The sequence below is a fragment of the Catharus ustulatus genome, chromosome Z (genome assembly GCF_009819885.2).
Source record: "Catharus ustulatus isolate bCatUst1 chromosome Z, bCatUst1.pri.v2, whole genome shotgun sequence".
In the NCBI taxonomy this organism is placed as follows: Eukaryota; Metazoa; Chordata; class Aves; order Passeriformes; family Turdidae; genus Catharus; species Catharus ustulatus.
In genome coordinates this window covers 20215048-20240231 of record NC_046262.2, presented here as the reverse complement: position 1 = coordinate 20240231, position 25184 = coordinate 20215048, and the positions used below count along the sequence as shown (strand labels likewise).

The window sequence follows — 25184 nt, the reverse complement described above, 5'->3', positions numbered from 1 at the left end:
ATGGATGTGGCACATGGAAACACAGTTTGGTGGTGACACAGTGGTGATATGGTTGGACTTGATGACCTTAGAGACATTTTCCAATCTTAGGAATTCTATTACTCTATGAAAGCAAGAAGCATCATCAATTAAGAGTTTCATAGTTTTAGTTATGCTATTTTTCTGAAACAGTAACGACCCGTACTATAAAGTATGAAGTATGACACACAGAAGAGCACAACATACTATTCCCAGGAACAGTTATGAGGTCCAAGAAGAATCTGAAGCCAACTTAAAAGATGAGGAGACCAGCATTTCTGTCTCCTGTGTCTTAACCACCACGTCTGTTGCCACAGTGAGGATCAACCACATGGTGCATTACATCAAGCTCTGCAGCTGCCCAGCCTCAGCCAGCAGTGCCCAACACGTCTTTCAGCAGCAATGACTAAAATACTCAAAACAACCACAAAAAAAGCCTCTACACAGTACTAGTATGAGTGTTCTAATTCTCTGCCCTGTCCATCCAGTCCATGCTGCTTGTGTTTCTCCTGGAAGGGTGTCCCCCCTTAGGAAATGAGTCATGGTTGCTCTTCACAAACCACTGACTCAGCTTAACATCTTCCAGCAGCCACAGTACAGAATTAGCCTTCGAAAATTCAGTGTGCTTTCTGGGGGGAAAAAAAAAAAATCCCAAACATAATTGGGCCAACTACAAATGAAAGGACTACACTACGTATTATCTGGACCCCTGTGCCCTGCAAGTACAGGTCAATTGTGGACAAATTAGACCTCCCAAGGTGCTCTTAACTAGGCTTTTGCTGAGACACCTCTGAAACATTCAGGCTGCAGTTTAACAGGTATAGAAATGCCCTAATTGCCATGCTGTTGACTAAACTGGGTCTGACAAAGGTTTATTAGCTCAAATATGGACTAATTTGAGCATAATTTATAAATTATGGACCAATTTAGACAGATAAGTGTGGCTGATGCGTCACTGCTATGAGGAGCCAGAACTAAGAGCACCTGTCTTAGCCTGTGTAAGCAGATCCAAACATGGTATTTCTGGTCACCTTTCTTCACTTGAGAAGTGTGCAACAGCACAAGGGCATTCTTGGCGAAGCCAGCTCTGGTTCAACAAATGTCATCAGTTTTGGCTCAGCTAGAGCCAAGTTAGTTTTTGCAGAGTCTGTTCATATGAGCCAGGTTTTGGGAAAGCACAAAGCAGGGGAGACTGTGTCCAGTGTGGACAGGGAGCTAGCGGAACTCCAGAAATCAAGCCCTAGAAAGACAGCACACGAAGCAGTGCAGAAGAAACAACAGCCAGCTTTGACTTGGAGCCTTAGCACCCTGATAAAGCTCCACGTGGTATAAACAACATCTCTGCACCGTTTCTCACTGTGTTCTCTAATAGTGACATTATCCAAGCAGTAAACTACAATTATTCTGCATTATGGGGCCCCTAAACAACTCAGAGGGGAAAAAAAATCAAATCCTCCAATCTCTTACCCCAAGAACACACTATTTATTTGTCTGTTCCTGAGCTATGCTTTGTAATTTCACATCATAAAAGACTGGAGAGGAATGGATGCCCAGGGTTAGATATAATTTGCCTCTACTACAGTACTTAAAAATCTTATAGTAAGAGTGTATGTTTGCTTAATAATGTCACAGCCTTTTCACTTTAAATTGCGTCTCTAGAGTCTCAACTGAACTGTATTGTATTTATGGGCACTAAAGCTTATATTAGTTACTTTATCCAAATTTACTGCAAAATGAAGTTGAGTTAAAATTTCAATTTAACCTGAAGCAGCGCACAAAGTCCCTTGTACTTGCCTGAATGTAAGATTGCTTAGGATTTTATTGCTGTAGATTTTATTGACTTTGAAGTGCAAACATAACTGTGGGCAAAGGGAAATAATATAGATTTTAATATAATTTTTACTGAAAGAAGTGTTAAAGTAATAACTTTCAGCAAATTTAGTATTTGGTAGACTGACAACTCCAGAGATAAGATTACACAAAAAAACTCACGCTCTGAAGGGGAGGCAAATGTAACTCTGGGGTTTGTCTCTTTGTCTTTTCTTAATCATAGCTTCAAAGTCACAGTTTTCATTGGTGATGCCTATGGTAAGGCTTTACATTCCTATTTGGGGTGTGCAAAAATTATCAGGAGCAATTGTATTGCTGCCACTTGGTGACTGATCACTGATCTGCTGCTGTTAAGCTCTGAAGCTTCAGTCCTACAAATCTTTAGTAGGAGCTCATAGTGTTTCAAGTAAATGCATTGTTTTTTATTTGAAACAGGAGGACAACTTATGCCAACACCATACCAACTCTGCCATGATTTCTACTGCTTCTCTTAAATATGTCCACAAGTAACAAATACCTTCTTGCTCCAAAACAGGAGACATTCTGGCAAACTTGAAGGCCCCAGATGCAAGCTCCAAGGGCCTATTTCACAGGGCAAGCTCTGAGAAATAAAATAATCCTGGTAACAGTGACAGAAAGACAGGACAGTGCATGCACACTGAACAGAACATTATTACCCTGACACTGTTACCTGTGTTTTTCCTGTTTTCCTTCCCTTTGTGCTATCATTTTCATAATTTAGTACCATTCACTTCTTATGTCTGTTCCTATGTCAGGTCTCATCACCTTCCTCTTTTCTTTACTTTTCCTTTCCACTATATTTTTTCTCCTAAACACATCTTTTCTACCCTCTTCCTCCCTAAAGCAGTCCATTGGTCGTCAGCTCCTACTGAGGAAATCTTGTACTCACCTGTTTTCTGTAAGCAGGCAGTTAAAATTGTCCTACCCCAAAGCTATGAAGAGAAATCACATAGTAGACAATATAAGCTGGTTGTGGTCAAGCTCTGCTGAGTCACTGGCAGTAATGTGCAATTCAGACATAATTAATCTGCATGAGCAACACTATGAGGACCACGCTATCATCCCAATCTCCATGCCAGGGAGAATTAGTTTAAAAATACAGTAAATACAAAGGTACACCTGAAGTCTAGAACCATAGAATCACAGAATGGTTTGAGTTAGAAGGGACATTAAAAATCATCTAGTTCCACCCCCTTCCAGGCATAGACACCTTCCACCTGGTTATTCAAAGCTCCATCCAGACAGGTCTTGAATACTTCCGTGGATGGGGTATCCACAGCTTCTCTGAGCAACCCCTTTCACCCTCACAGCAAAGAATTTCTTCCTAATATTTAATCTGAACCTACTCTATTTTAATTTAAACATATTTTCCCTTGTCCTTTGGCTACATGCCATGTGAAATGTCTCTCTTCATCTCTCCTATAGGGTTCCTTCAGGAACTGGAAATCTCCCTTTAGGTCATCCTGAAGACTTCTCTTTTCCAGGCTGAACAATCCAAATCCTTTCCTCATAGGAGAGGTTCTCCATTCCTCTAATCAACTTGGTGGCCCCCTCTGGACTCCCTCCACCAGGTCCATGTCCTCCCTGTGCTGGGACCCCAGAGCTGGACGCAGCACTGCAGGTGGGGTCTCAGCAGAGCAGAGCAGAGGGGCAGAATCCCCTCCCTGCCCTGCTGCCCACACTGCTCTGGGTGCAGCCCAGCACACGTTTGGCTTTCTGGGCTGGGAGTGCCATGACTGGGTCATGTCCAGTCTCTCATCCATCAGCACCCCGAAGTCCTTCTGGGCAGGGCTGCTCTGATTTGTCCATCCCCAACCTGTATTGACATTGGGGTTTGCACTTGCTCTTGTTAAACCTCAGGAGGCTCCCATGAGCCAATTCTCCAGCTTGTCCAGGACCCTCTGTATGGCATCCCATCCTTCAGGAATGTGAGGTGTGCCATTCAGTTTGGGGTCATCTGCAAATCTGCTGCAGCACCAGCTAGGGTGCACTTGAACCCTCTGTGCCATTAAAGAAGATATTAAATAACACTTATCCCAATGCAAACCTCTAATGGTCACCGCTTTTCAATGATGACCACTGGGACTGAGCAGCTGACCACTGCCCGCTGGATGTCACCATCCAACCAATTCCTTATCCACCACACATCCTTCCTATTGAATTCTTCTCTCTCCAAGTTAGAGACAAAGATCTTGTAGGGGACTGTGTCAAAGGCTTTACAGAAGTCCAAATAAATGACATCCACAGCCCTCCTCTTTTCCACTGATGTGGAAAAGTCACTCCATCATAGAAGGGCATTGGGTTGGTCAGGGAGGACTTACTCTTGGTGAAGCTAAACTGCATGTCCTGAATCACTTCTCTGTTCTCAATGTGCACAGCTTCCAGGAGGATCTGCTCCATCATCTTCCCAGGCACAGAAGTGAGGCTGACAGGCTGGCAGGTCCCAGGGTCTTCCTTTTACCCTTTTCTAAGATTGGTGCCGTATTTCCCCTTTTCCAGTCACCTGGGACTTCACCTGACTGACATCACGATCTTCCTCAAGTGCCAGCTGAAGCAAATATTCAGAATATTTCTGGAAGCCTGAGAAAATATTCTCAATTTCTACTTACCAGTTCAAAGTCTTCCAAGATTTAGGGCCAGCAGAATTTTCTAATGAGTTTTCTAATGAGTTTTATTTAGTTGCAGCTTGGGACTAACTTGCGTATTCTATATATCTGTAAAGATAATGCAGCGTATTAACAATGGCCTAAGAAATGCACGTTGAAGATAATTCTTTAAGAAAAAAAAAGCTTTTGAATCTGGTAAATAGAATAGGAAAATGCCTAACCTAGTGGTCAATTAGGAGCAGCATCCCAGAATCCTTCACAATAAAGAGTAAAAGAGGTTAAAAATAAAATATAGAAATAGAACAGCCTCTCATATAGTCTGCTAGGTCTAAGTGTTCTACTCTAATGTTATTTCAAAACAGTGAAGAAGTGACTCAACACATTAAAACTGATACGTTTCTAAAGCTAGTTTCTGCAATTGTTTTTCTATTTACAAACTGATTTGGCATAAAGTGCAAATTAAAATAATTCCACTCAATGCCTGTGGGCAATAAGACATTAAAGACTTCATTATGTCTGCTTAACTCCCACTTATATGCTTATATAGTAAAACAAGAGCCTTGAACTCCAGAGATAATGCTGTCATGAAACACAGTCAACATCCCCACTCCAAATTAAGGTAAATGTCTTCCTTGCTGTTTTACAAATGGGCCCAGCCAACATTGCTGGTTTTTGTAGTGATGAAATATGCTCATATGCTCATCATATGTGACGCCTCCAAACAAATTCAGGGTTCATCTGTCTCCAGTTGTGCAAATTCACCTAAAAAAATGGGATAAAATGATTATGTTCTTCATCCTTCAATCTCAGGGCAGATTTTGTGAGGAGATTCAACGTTAGACATTACAACATTGGATCACTCCTTCCACAATTAATTTGCCAGCTGTAGGTGTCAAGGCAGAAAGTCTTTTCTAATTCTGCCTTTCCCCCAAATTAGTACTTCTTCCCTTTACAAGAAATCAAAATAAAACACATCCTCATCTCACCTGAAGAGGTCATCACCCCCTTCTGGTCTTGCTCCTGACATATCCTCATTGTGAACATGCAGGTATTTCTACTTCCTCATGACAGAGTACCTGTAAGACCCCTCCAGTCTGTGGAAATTCATATCCTCTTCTTATTATGGGTCCATTCAGTCTCCAACCCAAACACTGACCAGTACTCTGCTGCAGCCCATGAAAAGTCCTGTTTCTTTTCCACAACAGGTAACATCAGGACCCACTGAATTTCATCGTTTTATCTTCCTTGAGAGAATTTTTACCCCAAACCAACTCCAAAGAAAGAAACTGTCAAATTTTGAGGGATCTTGGCGGTATGTATAAATACCCAATAAGAGAGATGAAGAAAAGGCAGCTGAAATCCTCTCAGGCATGCTCAATGATTGCACAAGACACAGAGGACAAAAACTGAAATGTGAGATTTTGTTTGAACACAAGAAGTGAGCGTGGTCAAAGAGGCTGCTCGGTGGGCTGTGGAGCCTTCATGTCTGGACATATTCAAGAACCAACTGGACTTGGTTCTGGGAAATCTGCTGCAGATGACTGTCTTGAGCAGGAGGGTAAACTAGGTATGACATTAAGACAATATTCCAAACTGGATGATTCTGTAAAGTCACATTTCCAGCTGTGTGAGCTTGTTCAAATGCTTTCCCTCAACAATGGGATCCTCCAGATTTTCATTTCACAAGCCCCAAGCAAAACATGACATACAAGGGCTGAAACATCTGTCACAAGGCAGATCAGCATTTTCTAGCTCTAGAGCTTCATCCATCTTTGTGTTGCTACATGCGTTGGTTTTGCATAGCCTGATTTTCTTGCAGCAGGGTAGCAAGGGGCCCACAGAGGCTTCTGTGAGAAACCGCCAGAAGCTTCCACCATGCCCATCAGAACCAATCCCTGATGGCTCTGAGGATGGACACACTGCTGTTCAAGGCTGGGCCAATTAAAGGAGTCACCTCTGTGAGAACATATTTAAGAAGAAAGCAAAAAAAAAAGAAGTGGCGCAGTTTTAACTCAGTCAGAGAAGAGGAGGAGGTGAGAACATGTGAGGGAAAAAACATGGGGACACCAAGATCAGTGCAGAAGAAGGGGAGGAGCTGTTCCAGGAGCTGGAGCTGGGATTCCTCTACAGGCTGTGGTGAGACCATGGTGAGAGAACTGTGCCATGCAGCCCATGGGGATCCATGGGGGATGCAGAGCTCCACCCACAGCCCATGGGGATCCATGGGGATGCAGAGCTCCACCCACAGCCCATGGGGATCCATGGGGGATGCAGAGCTCCACCCACAGCCCATGGGGATCCATGGGGATGCAGAGATCCTCCCACAGCCCATGGGGATCCATGGGGATGCAGAGATCCACCCACAGCCCATGGGGATCCATGGGGATGCAGAGATCCACTCACAGCCCATGGGGATCCATGGGGATGCAGAGATCCACCTGCACTCTCTGGAGAAGCCCCATGCTGGCACAGGTGAAGCCTGGAGGAGGCTGTGATCCTGTGGGAGACCCAGGGGTCCTGCTTACAGGCTGGAGCAGCCCGTGCTTGGAGGAGTGCACCCCTCGGAAAAGTGACCCATGCCACAGAAGTTTTGGGAGGACTGCTGCTTGTGAGATTGGAACCACATTGGGAAGTTCATGGAGAGCTGTGTCCCACAGGAGGGACCCCACAGTCTCACAGGGAAGGGCTCCTCTCCCTGGGCAGTGAAAGAAAACCTTGGTGATGAACTGACCAAACCCCCAGGCCCTGTCTCCCTGAGCTGTCAGGGTGAAGGAGGGAGGGGTTGAGGGAAGAAGAGCAGTTTTAAGGGCTTGGTTTATTTCTCATCATCCTCCTTTGATTTTCTTGTAATAAACTCACTTTGTACCTCTTAAGTTGAGCCTATTTTGCCCTTGAAGCATCTTCTCCTGGTCCTTAACTCATGAAGCCTTCCCAGCTGAGGCAGTTTAGCCAGCATCATACCACAACACTTCTCCACCCTGCTCAGTTCCATTCTTTGCTGTTTCTATTTCACTGGCAGTTTTTTTTCATCAGTGCTCCCAAACCATCCATGAAGTTTGATAAAACTAATTTTTAGTGCAGAAGCTTTGTGGAATCTTTTTTCAGCCGGGTTGAAAACTGCTTATTCACTCTCTTGATTTCTGCCTGTTACTTAGATGTTAGCATTTCATGTCTGACTGCACCACCAGCCAGCCTCCCGAGGAGCCTCTGTGCTGCAGCCTTCTGAAAGACCAGCTCCTCTCATTCAGCCATGCGTTTGACATGGCGCTTGCAGAATCTCAAGAAAGAGGCTGAGATAAATTTGTTGGTTACTTCACAAGTACTTCAGGAGGTAGAGGATGAAAAGTAGCTTCTGCAGAGCAGAACAATTCTGCTTGCAGGGCTCTCAGATGAATTGTCAGGAGAGAAACAATAATACATCAAAATGCTTCAACAAATGGGTATGGCTGGCAGCAAAAACCTAGATGAAGACTCCTGGGACCCAGGGTCTATCCACATATGAGGCATAACAGTACCATTGAATAAAATGCTTAAATAGTTTTAAAGCCAGATAGGCTGGGAGTCTGACCACTTCCTTCACCCATAGATGTTGGACAAACCAATCTGGATCCTTTATTCCTCACCAGAGTGTTTGACAAGCAGCATACAAGGATTTCATTTATATATTTAAGAACTGAAAAATACAAGTGCTTGTGAAACAGCAGGCACTTGTTACAGATGTAGTAAACCAAAAAGTTATACCTGGTAGTGTGAAGTGTGGGAAAATACAGGGCAGAGCATTTCAACAGCTGAACAAAGCTCTTTGTGCATGCAGTTTTTGCCTGTAAGCTCCCTTGCATACCTGCCTGATGTTTAAAGTTGGGTTGGTGAAGCATCAGGGTGAAGGAAACTTTTCAGTCTCTATTCCCTTGAAAGCTCAGTTAGTGAGTCAGGAGCCATTCCCACAATCTAGAGGTATGAGAATTAGTAGTTTTTGTCAGTATTCTATCAAATATTTGTATATTTGTCATTTTAGTTTTAAAAAAATAAAATCATAACTATTAATAGATTATTTGCTATTAAAATAAAGACTATTTGATTTAAAATACTTTTGAAATTACACATGGTTAATTTTTGAAACACTGCCAAGCAACAAAATAAAAAAGTGTACACTTACTCTGCTCAGAATTTACCTATCAGCAATTTCTATTTTCTCAAAGTGGTAATTTATTGGGTATTTGTTTATATTGTATGACTGATTCAATATTTTTCTTTTATGCAGTATCTCTTCATTAGCACTACACTCCATTACAGAATTGGACAAGCTTTCAAGAGATTAATGTAACAACTGAAAACTGAAAACTTTCATGTTACCTGAACCAATGCGCACATTCAGCAGATTGTTTTATTAAAGAATATTTATTGTGAACATTTTGGGCTTTTCACAGGTTTAGAAGTGACAGTTTGACCTCAAAATTGTATTTTATTAAAAGCAGGTTAAGAAGTCTTCAAAAAGAAATAAATACAGCATTAAATGTTAGGTAAAATAACACACTTCTGTTGAGCATTTTCCCTTTTTCAGAAAGGGAATGAAAAGTCAACTGCTTTCACAACTCCAGCCCAGGCAAACTTCTTTGCCACCTGCCAACATCCACTGCTTACTTCAGAAACGACACACACCTGATGAGGGTTGTGATTTTATCCCCTATAATCAACTTCTAAGAGGCATGCTCTAGTTCCATTTATGTATTGCTGGTGGAGTTAACATATTTGCAGCAAATTCTTTTAACTTCATTTTATACCAAAACTGATCACCCATTCTGTGTAAACTTGAAAACTAACTCCTTCATAATCAGTATTTTCAATCATGCTGTACATACTCATTACTGCAGTAGTACACACAGCCTAACAAACTGCTGCCTGCCCACTGTGAGGAGCAAAGGATGTAATATCTGTAAGCACTCCTTACTAAATTTTTCAATAGCACACCCAATTAAATTTTTAAGGAGGTTGTCTCCACTTAATTTGATTTCATTTTCCCAAGAGTCAGCGAAATGTGTTATGAACAAGCTATTGAACCTTATGAAATGTTTTTACAGAAGTAGTCAAATCTGACTACCTGGTGATTAGTCATCATTATTAATCATAGTTAGCAGTAATATGGAAATTGTGAACATTTTAAAATTAGTAATCATTTATTTTTTGAAGCGGTGGCATTGAAGCAAGACAAGTAAATGAGTTTGAAGAGCCTTCAAAATGTGTATCTTAGTTACAAAGATGCTGCTTCTGCTAAATGAAGATGTGGCATCGAAGATGTTCACTGTTCTAACACTGTGAGCTACAATTTAGGACCATTACTAGAGTTTGGAATTGAATAAAAACTAAGGGAAAAAAGTCAAGCACACTAAACAGTATTGAATATTAACTGCAAACCTGGTATTTGTGTTAATATGATGTAAAGAAATAATTTTAACATTGCTGAAGCATCAGAGAAAAGAGTACAGTAATTTCATGATTATAAGCTGCACCTGATTATAAGCCCCATGTTACAATACAGAGTGTGATAAAAGATATCTATTCTATCACCACCTGTTGAGGGTGGGGGCAGTGATCCTTACTTCAACGGCAGATACTCTGCTAATGGGCCATCCACTGAAACCAGGCGGGGCATTGTTCTTCATCTTTTCACAACTCACCCTTCCTCCAGCGAGTCATTTTCTGCTAATGGCCCATTGAGTCCCACTGTGTGACTGATAAAATTACTTCATCCCATTGGAAGTTGCTCCAGCCAGGGGGAAGAGCCCAACATTTCTTACCAAAATAAAAACAGAGTTTTTGGGACACTAAGGGAGCCCCTTTCTCCACTGGACTCCAGAGGAAAACCAGATTTCTCCAAATCACCACTGGACCTCCGGAGGGAAACTGCACCTTCTACAGGAGCACTGCTCCAACTGAATCACATCTGTCACTGCAGGAGGATGCAGCCACCATTTAATGGGACTGCTACCAACACCCTGCCTGACAGGGTGTCAGGTTGTACTCTGACTTTGTCAGGGTTTGGGGTTTGTTCCTTTGTAGTACTGTATTTCTATTTTAATTTCCCTAGAAAAGAACTGCTATTCCTAATTCTCTTACCTTTGCCTGAAAGCCCCTCAATTTCAAAATTATAATAATTTGGAGGGAGGGGGTTTACATTCTCCATTTCAAAGAGAGGCTCCTGCCTTTCTCAGCAGACACCTGTCCTCCAAACTAAAACAGCAACTTTTCGTTCTTCATCCATATATAAGCTGCACCTGATTATAAGCCGCACTTCGGGTTCGGACCAAAATTTTAGTCAAAATGGTGCTGCTTATAATCATGAAATTACTGTATATCTGTTACAATTTATAGCTATGAGCTATGGTTCTGGTTAGGACTTTGGCCTTCACTCCTGATATCCTGGGAGGACATCGGAACACCCGAGTTTCCCATCGGCAAATCCTCTAAGGCTTAGAATCATGGAATCATAGAATAGTTTGGGTTAGAAGGTGTACCTTAAAACTATGTAGTTCCAACCTCTCTGCCATGAGTTGACACCTTCCACTAGACCAGGGTGTTCAGACTCCCATCTGAAATAGTAATTTAGAGAAAATACACTGGAAAAAGCTGATGAGTTGTGTATGTAAAGATCCTGAAGAGAAGGAAGTAGACATGAGTGGCCTTCATGGTGCGTTCTTCCCTGGAATCATGGAACCCCTTGTCAGTAAAGGCACAGTGGGCAGAACAGCCCTACTATGCTGTAAGCAGTTCGCTTCCCTGCCAAGGAGCAGGGTTCTCTGCAGCAGCCTGCCCACAAGGGCTGCTGGGACAGGCACTCCCTCTGCACCTCCTGGGACACGACCATGGCTGACGTCTCCAGCACACAGCTTGATCCCAGCACTTGCTCACAAATAATGGAAAACCCTTCACGACCTCACTGTGAGAAGACAAGACCCTGCCCACAGGTTATCTAACCTGAAAACATCCTTAGAAGTTACTCCTGTCATATTTTTTATTAGATAAACACCTCAACTATTAAATAGAAATAAGTTATAGCTTGGATAAATTTAGTTTCTAAAGCTGAAAAAGATTTAACAGACTGCAAAGAGAGCACATGATTTACTAATCCTTCATTTTGGCCAGGGGCCTAAAAATGGTCATCATTGATACACCAAACCTAGTGTTTTGAAGGTGGAAGCAGCAGAATTAGTCCTGTCATTTAACTCTTATCAGAAGCAGAAAGTTTGTCTTCACCTTAAACACTGCCTTTTCTGAAAAGTACACTGATAGCATTTGTAAGTATTCAGTTGTGCCACAGGAAAAACCCCCTCCACTTTAAATGACATTTGTCTTGAAAATCATAGGCTAGAGAACAAGAGAATCCAAGACCTTCCTCATGAGAATTTCAGAAACTGTATTTTACTGCTTTGGTGTCAGGCTAATTGCTATATTTGGTTTCCATTCCTTCCCTAGAAACCAAAGTTAAAAATCTCACCATCAAATTCAAAAAGGCTACAGCTTGCTGCCATCCTAGTTCATACTCTTCCAGAGAAAATTTAATCCTATAAGGGTTTAATATATAATGATAGTATGTAAGAGTCTTTCTGCTGTTTCACTTCCAGCACTAGATTGTTGCTGGTTGTAGATGGACACTTGTTTGGCACTGTGCTCATTGACAATGGTTATCATATAAACAGTTATGATAATGATGACTGTTTCCAATTATAGTCTAAGCCTCAGAGTAAAATCTTCCAAGATCACAAGCCAAACACCTACTAACCAATTTAATTTATTCCCTAATGCATGTGAAAATGAACACATGCAGTTATACAGAGACATTACTCAGAAAGTGAATCCCATCTTATTGTGCTGTTATTAGCTGAAAGTATGTCCATTATTCTTGACAGGGTCTCTGCCACCATCACGCATTACCATAAACTGCAGTTAACACTCTGCCACATGAGGTAAAGGGGGTGGGGTTGCTCTGAGAATGATGCAGGCAGGAAGGTCTGTCTCAGCCACCATGACAGATCTGACCTGTAAGATGCTGCACGGGGAGCTGGACAGCTTGGACACAAAGCAGAGCAGCCTTTAGGCCAGGGCTAGACTACAGCAGGCAGGACCTGCCTCCCTCTGAAGCTTCAGGGAGCGTCATTCAGCACTGCACGAGAGATTTTGCAGAATGGTGGAAGGACAGAACTGCTTCCTGCCAGGATGTGTTTCTGAGCACCAGGTCATGCCAGGTGGGGTCACAGCTAGCAAGGGTGACCAGATCTACACAGATTTTATACTGAGCTAAAAGCTTAGGATAGATTAACTGTGCAACAAATTTAGGCAAAAGCCGCCAGGTTCTGGTAATTGTGGCTCACAGCTGAATGGGATCATCAGCACACTGAGTCTCCTCCATTGCAAGACCTAAATGTAACCAGATAAGCCTCTTAATTATGACATTATGATGGTGGATGATTGAGGAAATGACATACACAAAACACACAAACAAATATTAGCAATTCTGGCAATGCTCCCTATGCTAAGGTAAAATGCAGGAACCAATGAGTTGAGGTCTCACACAACTCCTGACATGCTGCCAGCAGGGGACTGGAGAGCCCCAACAGCCTCTGACACTAATGCCAAAGGAGGAGAGGAAAGATGAGTCTTCCTCTGCAAACAAAGGGAGGGTTTCAAAAAATATTACTCCCCAAAAGATCAGTAAAAAAAAAAAGCTCATGTTTTTAAAAGGATCTGGTAAGATTGTCAAAAGCTTGTAGGTGTCTTTAAACAGCTAATCCCCTCTGGAAGAAAAAAACCTGATTTAACAGCTGAATCATCCCCTAGTGAAGCAAAGTTAATATCAACTTTGAAGATGGAAGATCAGTATTTAAAAGGAAAAATCTGAAAATGGAAATTTCTTCCCACTTCTACCTGCATGGTACAAAAGACAAAGGCACATAGAAAGGAGCAGCTTTACCCTGCAGGTAACTAATAAATAATTAAAAGCAAGCCCCATGTTGGTAAATATTTGTTTTAATTGTGACCATTTGGGCTTAAATGTTTATCAACAATCATTCTCATGAGGACACTTCCTCCTGAAGTATCCTCATGACATGTCTTTGATGAAAAAACACAAAAAATTGAGATACATGGTAATTTTAACTAGTCCAGGTATGGCCACAAAATCAATTAATTACTCAACTACCTCCAGTCAGTTTCTCTGTGCTAAGACAGGTAAAAGTGGAATAGAAGGAACTTGAGGAACAAATTTTTTGGTAACAAAGAAAATGTGGTGATAAAAATGAAACTCACATCTTCCAACAGAAATATACACTGATGTTCTCTAACAATTCAAATACAATCTAAGTGTTACAATCAAAGTTTCTTTTTCTCTGAGACAATTCAAATGTGAATATCTTTCTCTCATGAAGGAATATTTCTGTTCACAGTCATACTGCTTTCCTAAATCCTTCAGTTTGTAAGGTTAATAAACATACTGTCTAAAAAGAGGAATAGAAAGGGAGAAAGTTACAGATCTACAGTATTAAAGGAAGCAGCTTCTGATACTGAATTAACAGATGCTTCCCATTAATATACATGAGTAAGTTCCATCAAACCTCTGACTTTATGACATACCTTTGTGAAACAAAACCACGGTTAAGGGTACCAAAAAATGGTACTACCTAGGGCAGCATATACCATGTTAGGAATTATGGAAATGTTAGCCTAATGATAAAACCCTTAATTAACCTTTTATTATTAATTAAAAAAAAAAACAAAAGAAAACACAAACCAAACCAAAAGAACATAGTTTAAGAGTAACAGCAAAAAGTTATTTTTATTCCTTTGTCACAAGTTATTTTCACCTTTCATTAGGCTTGTCCATACAAGACTGAAGGCTAGGATGCTCTTTCATATTTTTGAAATAAAAATTTGACATAGAAAATCTTTTTTCTGCTTATTTAGAAGCCTTGTAAAAATTCTTGTAGCTGGGCAACTATTTCTGTATCCACGGTTTCCATAAGGGCATGAAAACCTTGTTCCCCCAGTAATTCCTGCTGTGCCTTTAACTTCTCATAGATGAACTGCTGCAGTGACACAGTGTGTACTGGGTCCTTCAGTGCAAGCTGTGGAAAACATGCAAAAGAAAAATATATGACAATGCAATAAAAAACACTCTATGACTTATGCATTTTGATTCTAACCTCAGCTCAAGAAAGAAATTTGATTTTACTTTCTTTACTTCCCTGAGAAACAAGAAGAAAGATTTGTGCAAAACAAAGATCAAATTAATTATTATCAAGGCAAATATTAGTTTAAAACTATGAAACTTTGGAACAGTGTCAAATCCTGAGTCTTACACTTTGCTCTAAGGTTTCATGCTTCTACAAGATAAAACAATTTCAAAGCAGCTTCAATAGTTATGGTTGAACTGTAACTCCTAAAAATCAGATCAGATCTTACCAAGGACTTTAGTGATGGCATGTACTATGGTCAGTTTTATTTTGTTAGTAAGAAAACAAAACACAAAAAAGTTCAAACTCGTTTAGACGATATAACAAACAAAATAAACTGTCCATATGTATAAAGAACAGACACACTTCAGTACTGATACTTATAAACCTCATAAATCCTGCTGGATTATACAATTCTCTTTTGGGCAGGAAAGAACTGGACATTCGTCTGTATTTTCCCACATTAGTTGCCTTTAAATGAAAGCAAAAATAGGTAAAAGAAGAGGCTACATTGACAGAGGATGTATTGCAAATTTCAGTGCCAACAGGGACAGGGGCAGGCTCAGGGCATTCGCAGTTATGCCACATTTGTCCCTCAGTCCACCAAGCTGGACAGAAGGCAATGGGACATGGGGACACCTGGCACTTGCTGCATCATAAGGAAGTAGGATGTTGAAGTCAATGGCAATTAATGCAGATCTGTTCACCTTAGTGTCAAACCCAAACAACACCACTGTTTATGCCGGAAGGTCAGGAAACTATTTTGCTATTTCAAGGTAAGACTCGATCATTTTATTATGTATTATTACCATTACACTTTTTAGAAAGGAGAAGTAACTGCAGGAACAGTTTGGTACACTGTAGGAAGGGTTTTTTTTTTTTTCAGTAAATGCAATTTGAATCTCTAGAATATAACACATTTTTTAATGAAATTTCTAAATCACAACTACTCTAATAAATATTTGCTGAAGTTGGTGGCATTCTTTTCCTGCCTTGCCAAGCAAAGAATCTACCAGTTTCTGAATGATTGGCATTTGTTCATATAAAAATAAAACTGCAATTTGGGACCTATACAGTAATTTCACGACTATAAGGTGCACCAGATTATAAGGCGCACCTCCGGGAGTCGGCAAATTTCACAACTTTGTACATTATATAAGGTGCACCGGACTATAAGGTGCACTTTTTTTTTTGCAGCGAAGATCTGTGCTGTGCACAACAAATTAACGAATTAGTAAAATCCCATGATCATGGCATTTACTGGCAGATGCTCAATTTGAAAACATTTTTCACAGATTGGTGTAGCCTTTAAATGCAGCCCCAAGCGTCCTTCCCATGTGCGGGCCCTGGAAATCCTGCTGGCCCCCAGCTGGCGATGTGGGGCTTGGGGCGGCCACGGCTCGTGGCTGCTGCAGTTCAAGGCGGCTTGTGGCTGCCGCGGCTTGGGATGGCCACAGCTCACACCTCAGAGTTGCTGTGGTTCAGGGCGGCTAAGGGACGCCACGGCTCGCGGCGGCTCGGGACGGCGTGGGGCTGCCCGCTCCCTCCCTCTCTGTGCGGCTCCTGCTGGCTGGGGCTACCTGGTCCCTCCCTCCCCGCTCTCACTTCCGGGTTGGCAAATTTCGCAACTTTGTACATTATATAAGGCGCACCGGACTATAAGGCGCACTTCCAGGTTCAGACCAAAATTTCCGTCAAAAGGGTGCACCTTATAGTCGTGAAATTACTGTAATTCACTTATAGTTAGTTTCTGTAAGATCATAGCTCAGAATTGCTATGCATAAAATTAGGGAATTTTGCACAGAAAAACAGGTATTTAAATACAACTGTTCTCATCCTTATAACCCTGACCAAAGCCACTCAATCATATCCTCCACAACTGGGACAGGGGAGAGAAAATATAAAGAAAGGCTTATGGGCTGAGGTAGGAATAGGGAGAGATCAGTCGCCAGTTTCTCACAGGAGCAAAACAGATTTGACTCAGGAAAATTATTTTACCACCAACCAGATCAGGGTAGGGTAATGAGAAATTAAACAATCTCAAAACACCTTCCTCCCACCTCTTCCTTCCCCCTGGACTCAACTTTAACCCTAAATTCTCCACGGCCTCTGGAGCAGTTTGTGGAAAATGCGAATGGAGATCACAGTCAGTTTGTCACATGCTGTCTGTGGTGCTCCTTCTTCCTCACACCCTTACCCTTCTCCACCATGGGGCCCCACCCACAAGAGACAGTACACCATTAATTTCTCCCACACGAGTGCATCCACGGGCTGCAGTCTTTAACTCTTTCAGCTTGCATCTCTTTTGTTCCACAGGGTACAAGACTTCAGGAACAGGTTGTTCCAGCATGGGGTCCTCTCTGCATATGGCCACAGGTCCTGACAAAAGCCTGCTCTAGTGTGGGCTTTCTGCAGGGTCAGACTCCTTTGAGCATCCATCTGCTCCTCCAGGGGTTGCAGGTGGATCTCTGCATCCCCATGGCCCTCCCTGGGCTGCAGGGGCACACCTGCCTCACCATGGGCTGCACCAGGGGCTGCAGGGGAACCCCAGCTCTGGCCCCTGGAGCACCTCTTGTCTCTCTGTCTGCACTGACCTGGGTGTCTGCCAATTTGTTGCTCTCACATCTCCCTGGCTGCCTCCTCATTTAAAGCAGCAGCACTCAAAGCCAGTAGAGACTTCTGTAGTATGATTAACTCTTGCTGCTAGAAGCATTATCTCTCATCTCTAAGTCAAAGGAGACTTAAGTTTTCAGACTTAATTAAGAAGTTACAGTAATTTCATGAATACAAGCCGCACCAATTTGACTAAGATTTTGCTCCTAAACCGGAAATGCGGCTAATACTCAGGAGCGGCTAATATGTGAATAATTTTCTGACATTTACAACCTCAGAAGTGCCAGCCAGAGTGCCGAGCCAAGCTGCTGCAAAGTCGGCATTTTGCGATTGTTACAAATTGTTACTCTGTTGCACTGCGGGTGGAGCCTGGCTGCCTGCAGGAAGCACAGGGAGCAGGGAGAGAGGAGGGAGAGCTCTTTCCTTCCCTCCTCTGCCGCAGCCCAGGGAAGAGACGGGGGGGCCCCGCACCGCCATTGTGGCGGCCCGGGGAGGCAGCGGGGGACCGGGGCCGCCACTGCCGCAGCTCTGGGAGGCGGCGGGGGGCTCCGTCCCTGCCACCACAGGGCAGTGCCGGGCCATGGTGACCGAGCCCAGTGGCAGCGGCGGCTGGCCCCCAGCGGCCCCGCTGAGCGGCAGCGCCGGGCTGGGCTACCTGGCCCCGTCAGCAGCCCCTAGCGGGCCAAGCCTGCACAGCCCGTGCTGAGCCAGTAAACCCCGCCCTGCCGCCGTTCTGTTACTATTTGGCAACTTTGTTGCACGCAGGTCCTCGTTGCGAACGACAGAGCGGGTTATACTCAGGTGCGGCTTATTTATGGACAAAAAACAAAATATTTGCCAACACCCAGAGATGCGGCTTATACTCAGTGCGGCTTGTATTCGTGAAATTACTATTTTCTAAGTTGCATGTGAGTGTGTGCACTGGTGTTCCTACAAAGAGGAGGAAACTTCTATCACACATAGGTAGGAATGAGCCCAGGTAAGGTTTGTTTTTAATCCAGTTTCTAAAACCAAAAGCTAGTTGTGCTTTTGAAGCCATGATTAGCAACTCTGATTATTATCACACACTTCTGCTACTAGCGACCTACCCAAAAGACCTCTACAATATTGAAATAAATAGCCAGGTGTCATGTCTCAGTTTCTGCACCATCTGCAAAACTATATACACCAAGCTATTTCAGCTGGGATTAACCATGAATGTACAGCAAACTTTCATAATAACTACAGTTCACTTGCTTTCACAGCTGCAAGAAATTACATTAAACAGAGTAAGAATATAGTGTATACTAAAGTTAGCTGAAAAAATGACAGTGTAGAAGGCTTAAGTTAGAAATACATCAGGAAAAAATAACTAAATATAAGAATGAGAAGACTGAAATGGACAGCTGTTCTTACAAAGAAGGCTTGAAAGGAGAAAAACAAAGGGATTCCAAAATGGAATTTAGAAAACACAGAAACTGTGGAAATTTAGACAGAGAACATGTTAAATTTAGACTGAGATTCAAAACAAAAATGAAACTTTGAAGTTCATGTATGATAATTTATTCTCTGTAAACTTTCCAAGCAAACAACATATTTAAGCTTAATGTTAAAGAGCAGACGAGGAGCAAACCTCAAGCAATTCCTTAGAGGAAAAAAGGAAAGTGATATGCAAAGGAAAATACATGACAAGGCAAAGGAAGTAAACCAAGACTTTTGATGTGATGTTAGTAGTTTGGTGAAGCTCCTCCTTATCAAACCACTTTTATCTTTAATCAACTAACGCTGTACTGCGTGTGACTCCAAATAGTTCCCTCTCTATAACTGCACATATTGGTGTGTTGCACCATTTAATGATACAGGATAATTCAATATGCCCTGCTTTTCATTTTGCCTGACATAACCACGCTGAAGATAGTCCATTACAAATCTAACAAGTCTAAATTCCTCAACATATATCTAAACTATGGAAGCTAAACTGCAAGAGAAAGATTAAGGTCTGACATAAAGCTATTAAACTTTAGCCAGACAGCAATGTAGTCGGAGTGTACTCAAAACTAAGAATGTAAAAGAACTGTAGATTTAAATTTACTTTTGCTTTTTACATCTGATTAACAAACAAAACATCTCTTTCTCTGTTAATCTATAGACATACTAACCCCTACCGATAATGATATATACATATATGTATAGAGAGATTATACAAGACCACTAAGAAAAAATACTATCATTCTGCAACAAACAGCTAGAATTTAAGTCCACAGGCAAGAAGGAAATTTAACAGAATCTAGAGATGCATTTTAGAGCAACAATTATAGAACTGTATCATACCTTTATGGACCACAGAAAATTATATTTCTGCATTTTGTTTAAATCTGAAATTGCAAGACACTAGGAATTTCTCTTAAGGCATTTCTAATAGCAGAACAATATGGAAAAGTTTTTGCATTTTTTAAAAAGACATATTATATTACTTTTAGCATTTAAAATACTAATTTAGTATTTAAAAGAAAAGTTACACAAGTATACACTGGTCTCTTTGTAAGAGTTCTTTACACTGCAAAAAAATTCTACGCAGGCACATTGAGTCTATTAAATATGAGAAATTTGGCCTGCCGTGACGTTTCAATAAAGTTTAGCTCTCTGCTTTTTTCAGTAAATTCCTACTATATTGTGTTTGTATTGTAATTCCCAGATTTTGTGAACAGATGATGTTTATTTTGATAACATTTACCAAGATGTAAAAAAGCAAGCTGAAGTGTGTTGTGGTTACAAGGTTTAGAATTAAATTTTCTTTTTTTGATTCAAAACATGAATTTTCAGAGAACAACAGATCAACCAAACCTAAAAAGAATTTAATGTGACAGAAGTGAAGCACACAATCAGGTCTATGACTGAATAACAGGTCTAAAACTCACAATTTTTTTCCTTTTGTCTTGTTCTGTGGGAGGTTCTTCATCTTCTGTAGCCTTGGGCTCTTCAAAATGAGACATTAACATGCAGCTAAAAATGAGAATAAGAACAGTTTTAACATACATTTTCATTAGAAATTATTTTAAAGCACTTTTGAAAACACAACAGATATGGGAGTTTGCTGAAAGTCAGGCAATCAAATCACAAGTAATTTTTTTCTGAGAACAGTGAATCTAATGAAGCATGAATGCATGTTCTCTGTCACCTCTATCCATGTAACAATATCAGTGATCCTTCATATTTTAGCTTAAGTTGTGCGTTACAATGCATTTGTGCACATAGAAAACAGACTATGTGGCTTTTAAAAAAATACAGAAAAAAACCCTGATCTTTACAAAAATTTTCCACTCTTTTCAAGAAAGCGCTATACAAGCACTCTACTAAGTCAAAGTGGCACATATGCGAAGATTGCAATGATGTCTCATGACATCCATGTTTTCCTGTGAGATCGTTGACAAAAGGACCCGGAAATCTAGTAAGGACAGTGCTATTGGTTCTACAATAAAATCTACAAGACACTGAACAAAGGTTATAAACTCATTTTTTGTTTTGCTGAAACCCTCAACTGGGCAGGTACTCATATGTGCAAATAGTAGCCATATTTTACTTTTATTTTTGAAGTAAGTATAAAACCAGAAAATACGAAGGAAAAAAAAAGCCAGTTTAAAAGTCAGAGGTTTTCCTGCCTGGTAAAATGGTTTGAATAGACTTTATAAAGACATTAATGACAGCTATTCTTATAGAAAACATGTCTTTCATTCACGTTACATGCTCTATGTTGAAACAATAGACAAATATTCCATCACTTTATCAAATATTTTCCTGGAATTTCTGCCTTAAAAATCAAAATGATTAAAAAAACACCCAAGTGATGACAACTTGCCACCATGTATCAGGTATGATTTAAGACACGAAGGACACATAATGCACATACTTCAAAACACCAAGGCAGATGCAGATTATTTTCAGTCCTGTAATACTGTGCATTTTTAATTGCTGCATTCTACAAGCATGTGAAATGCTCCATCAACTAAGATTAATAACCCATTTTAATGTTACTAAAATGAAAAAAGGTTGTGATCTTATGTGTTTTCATATGATTTTATATTAAAATGTTCAAACTTACTCTGTTTACATATTTAGTCTTCTATTAACATGTGTTTAGAGCGGTAGGAAACCTGAGTATAATCCCTTTGTATTTTAAGACAGTTCAAACATTTCCATAACCTGATTAATCCAATATAAATCTAAAAAATGACAAGGCTTTTAGCACTTCCAAAATCTCACTGCTCTAACTACAAAAGTAGCTTTAAAAATCCAGTTTAAATGTATTCATTAAGTGGTTAAGCCATTTCCACTGTTTAACCTTTGCAATTTTCCCTGTACGTGTTTACCCTCACTTTATTCCTCAGTGGCTGAAGTTCTATAGTGTTTCAGCTCTGATTTTCCTGTGGTAAACACGCACACAATTTTATTTCCGGCACTACAATAATTAGCTAATATGATAATCAGTGGACTACATATTATCTGAACCAGTTCAGGGTTAAGCCATTCTTCTTCAGTCTAAAGAGCTACAACAATGTACATTATTTCAGATGACTGCTCTCACATTACCTTCCAGATGATGTCAAAATACATTATGCAAAAGTCAAAATCTTTCAAATAACTCTTTCAGAACCTGTCAACATAAATATGTCTTTGATTCTATACTGGTTCTATGTTACTATACTTTATGAAGTAAAAACAATGGCCAGAGTTTGGAAAAGTAGTGACAAGTTCTACAAGCCTTCAGGCTTAAAATATGAAATTAACTAGGATAAAATTTGTTTTTTTCTCAGTGAGAACTCTTTTCAACAAGTACTGGCAAAGCAACACATTTAGAAATGGAAGGGGTCTGCAACGTTGTCTCCAACAGCAAACAAAACACAGTGCCAGACATTGTGCATATTGCCAGACTTTGGAGTTATATTTTCTTTACTGACAGTTTGGTGGGAAGCACTTTGGCATGCAACTCTTAAGCATAGTTCAGGCTCAGTGTGAGTGTGGACTGTTCTCAACACACAGTTGTGTGCATACCATCTGTTTCAAGTGAAGAATTTAATAGACTGCATTCTGGCTGTTCTGTGCCACCTAGTTTCAGTAGCAGCAACTAACTCCTTAGGCACTTAATTAGTTAATACACTGTCTGTTCCATCACTGTGAAATGATCTGAAAGAAAATGCTTGATTCTTAGCATCAGAGCATCAGTGAATTTTGTTATTAGCAGAGTCTGCAAGAATACCCTGCAGAGCACCTGTTTTTAATGTCTTACTCCATTCTAAAAGTAATCATTACAGAGATATAAATGACATTAATATCTCTGTCCAAAAATATCTTATTATTCATTGAGATGAATGAGTGTGGTGCAGGGTGGCAGTGCACTCTGGACACCTCCAACACCCACATTTCTGCACAAGCAAGCTCTTGCTCCCAGCTCTGTAAACTGTCTTTTGAGATATATCCTGTAACAGTACATGTGCTACATGGAACAACTGGAGAACTGTCCTTGTGGGATATGTTTTCAAGTTCCCCAAGCTGCGAAATACTGTACACTAGGTAAACTCACATGAGGCTCATGTCACACTTAAACTCTGAGCTACAATCTGAGCTGGGGTGGTCCCTATCAACACACAAGCTTGTTGTATTGAAATTTTAGCCATAACAGTCAAGTAAGTAAAAAACAAATCTAAGCATATGAATGTTTTAAGACATCATTTAGTAGATAACTTAATGAACAATATAAAATTATACTGTCATTTTAAGACCTCTTTCCCCATTGAAAGTATTTTCTTTAAAGACCAAATGTTTTCTATCTTCCTAAAACACTTGCTCTTGAGAAAACAGAACTCTAACAACCATGTCTTAACTGCCTACAGATTTTTCAAATGAAAATACTTCATATAAAACAGTACTGCTACTGTTAAACCCAGTTTGAATAAGATTTTCCGCTTACTCTTTGTATGTTCCTGTTTCAGAATCTTCAGTCATAACATCATGCAGTCCTTCCACTGAAATGTTGATGATACCACAAAATTTATCTTGGATAACACTGTAAAAGAACAAAATTTATTTTGGATAACATTGGAAAAGAACAGGAAAGTGACTTAGCTAAAGGAACTGCACAGGAAATTTGGTCAGTTGTAGAGTACACTTACTGAGAGGTATTTTCCTTGCTTACTGCTTAGCTGAGCATGCTATAAAGCAAATAATTCAGCATTTTTTTAAATTGCAAAATGGCTTCAAAATATACAAGAAACATTATTTTAAAATATAACAAAACTTAATGTGCCACTGAAAAACTAGAATTAAATTGCAAATGGAACAGAAGACAATACACATAAGCACAGAAGTCAAGAACTGAGTGGGAAGAGTGTGCTCCTGCCAGCAGGGAAGAGAGTAGTGGTTTCTATTTCCAACACATTTACACCTTTTCTACCATCACTATTCAATGCATAAACCTACACAACTCTTTGAGCAATGGCTACTTGTAAAGAAGGTACATTCCCCTACTTACCTCTATTTCTTCACCCTCCTAGGTAGCCAACTTCCCAGAGTGGGTGGGAAAATGCTGCACTCTGCAAGAGTGCGACTTTCCTAACTGCACAGAGAAAGGGCAACAGGATTTATCTGTTTAAACATGGCCACCTTCTGCCATTTGACACATAAGCCTATTTAATACTAATGCAACGGGCTGGTAGAAATCACTTGGGAGTTTAGAGGCACGAGTACCTTTAGTCAACACAACCTGAAGGCTTGACTAGATAGGCCCACAATGCCCAGAATTACACTGAAAATATTTACATTTGCTCCTGCATTGACAAAGCACGTGCCTGTAGGGTAAGGGCATAGAAACACGACCTCCCCATGATGGATAAAGTAGGTGCAATCAACTAGTTAATCTCCTAGTTAATGGAGAGCAGTCAACTGCTGCCTCTGCTCCACTTCCTGCTACTGCAGACCTAATGCCAGAGACATGCTATTGTAGAACCTGGGATCTCAGACTCCTATTCTATGAACTGTAAAAGTGTGAAGACAATCCGCAAGTGAAAAGGTATTCACCTCAGGAATACCTCTAGCTACATGCAGCAGAGAAGGGACCTAAATGGTGATAGTAAACTACAACCCTTTTCCTGTGACTGGCACTGACTGAAGTACTCTATTGCTCCCTATTTGGAATTTCATTGTAAAAAGATGCTGCTGGTGCAGTTCTGTAAGAGGTAGAACCAGACGCATTCAATTCACTTACAGGCATCAAACATGAAGTTCATATATTGTATTTCGATTGCAGTTGATCATTGTTTTAACACAGACAAATCTATTTCCTAATATTCTTTCATTTCCTTTTGTTATTTGGGATAAAAACTGAAGACATGGATGAACTGTAGCACCTTACACAATAAAAACTGCTTTTGAGAAACTTGTCAGAAACGCAGCAAAATTTCACACATACAACAAACAGTTAAATAGCAATAGATGCCTTGGAAAAAATGCTTATCAAGTTAGAATACTAAGCATAGAAGATATTCCTTCTATATTTGTTTCAGTAAAATTACAACTTCATTCATGATCCCTTATTTCACAGGGATTAGTTTCTGTTCCCTTTTCCAAATTCAGCTAAAATTCAGTTAAATGCCAGAATCTGAAGTGTGTTTTGTATCATCAGACTTGAAACTCCTGAATTCCACAAAATGAAAACTTTTACTGCCTGATTGCCAGCAGTCTATTTTAAAAGACACTTATTCCTTTGCCAAAACGCTTCCCCATCACATCCAGAACAGCAAAGCATTACATGTTGTGAGACAATCTCCGTGAGGTTCTGCAGACAGCAAGCAAACAACCTACTGACCTCACAGCACAGCTGAGAAAGTGAACGCTGCCTCAG

The 25184-nt window shown here is 40.6% G+C and overlaps 1 protein-coding gene and 1 long non-coding RNA gene across 3 annotated transcripts in view; both read right to left on the bottom strand.

The window, feature by feature from the left end:
* The window catches only part of LOC117011082, a 28626-nt gene extending 23838 nt beyond the window's left edge, over positions 1-4788 (bottom strand). The window contains exons 1-2 of the long non-coding RNA XR_004420854.1: positions 4697-4788; positions 4479-4583 (exon numbers count right to left, since the gene is read on the bottom strand). This is a non-coding gene — a long non-coding RNA (uncharacterized LOC117011082). The remainder of the gene's footprint in view (positions 1-4478; positions 4584-4696) is intronic.
* Positions 4789-5087: 299 nt separating this feature from the next.
* IPO11 (importin 11) overlaps positions 5088-25184 on the bottom strand; it is a 96948-nt gene continuing 76851 nt past the window's right edge. The window contains exons 30-34 of one of the 2 annotated variants that reach the window (XR_004420747.2): positions 23256-23351; positions 20209-20293; positions 14330-14590; positions 8317-8423; positions 5088-5237 (exon numbers count right to left, since the gene is read on the bottom strand). Coding sequence is in view for 1 of the 2 variants with exons in the window: in XM_033085610.1 (XP_032941501.1) it covers positions 14426-14590; positions 20209-20293; positions 23256-23351 (346 nt within the window). In the remaining variant the exon portion in view is untranslated. Of the gene's footprint in view, positions 5238-8316; positions 8424-14274; positions 14591-20208; positions 20294-23255; positions 23352-25184 lie in introns of those variants that run through there. The other variant, XM_033085610.1, reaches the window with a different exon arrangement.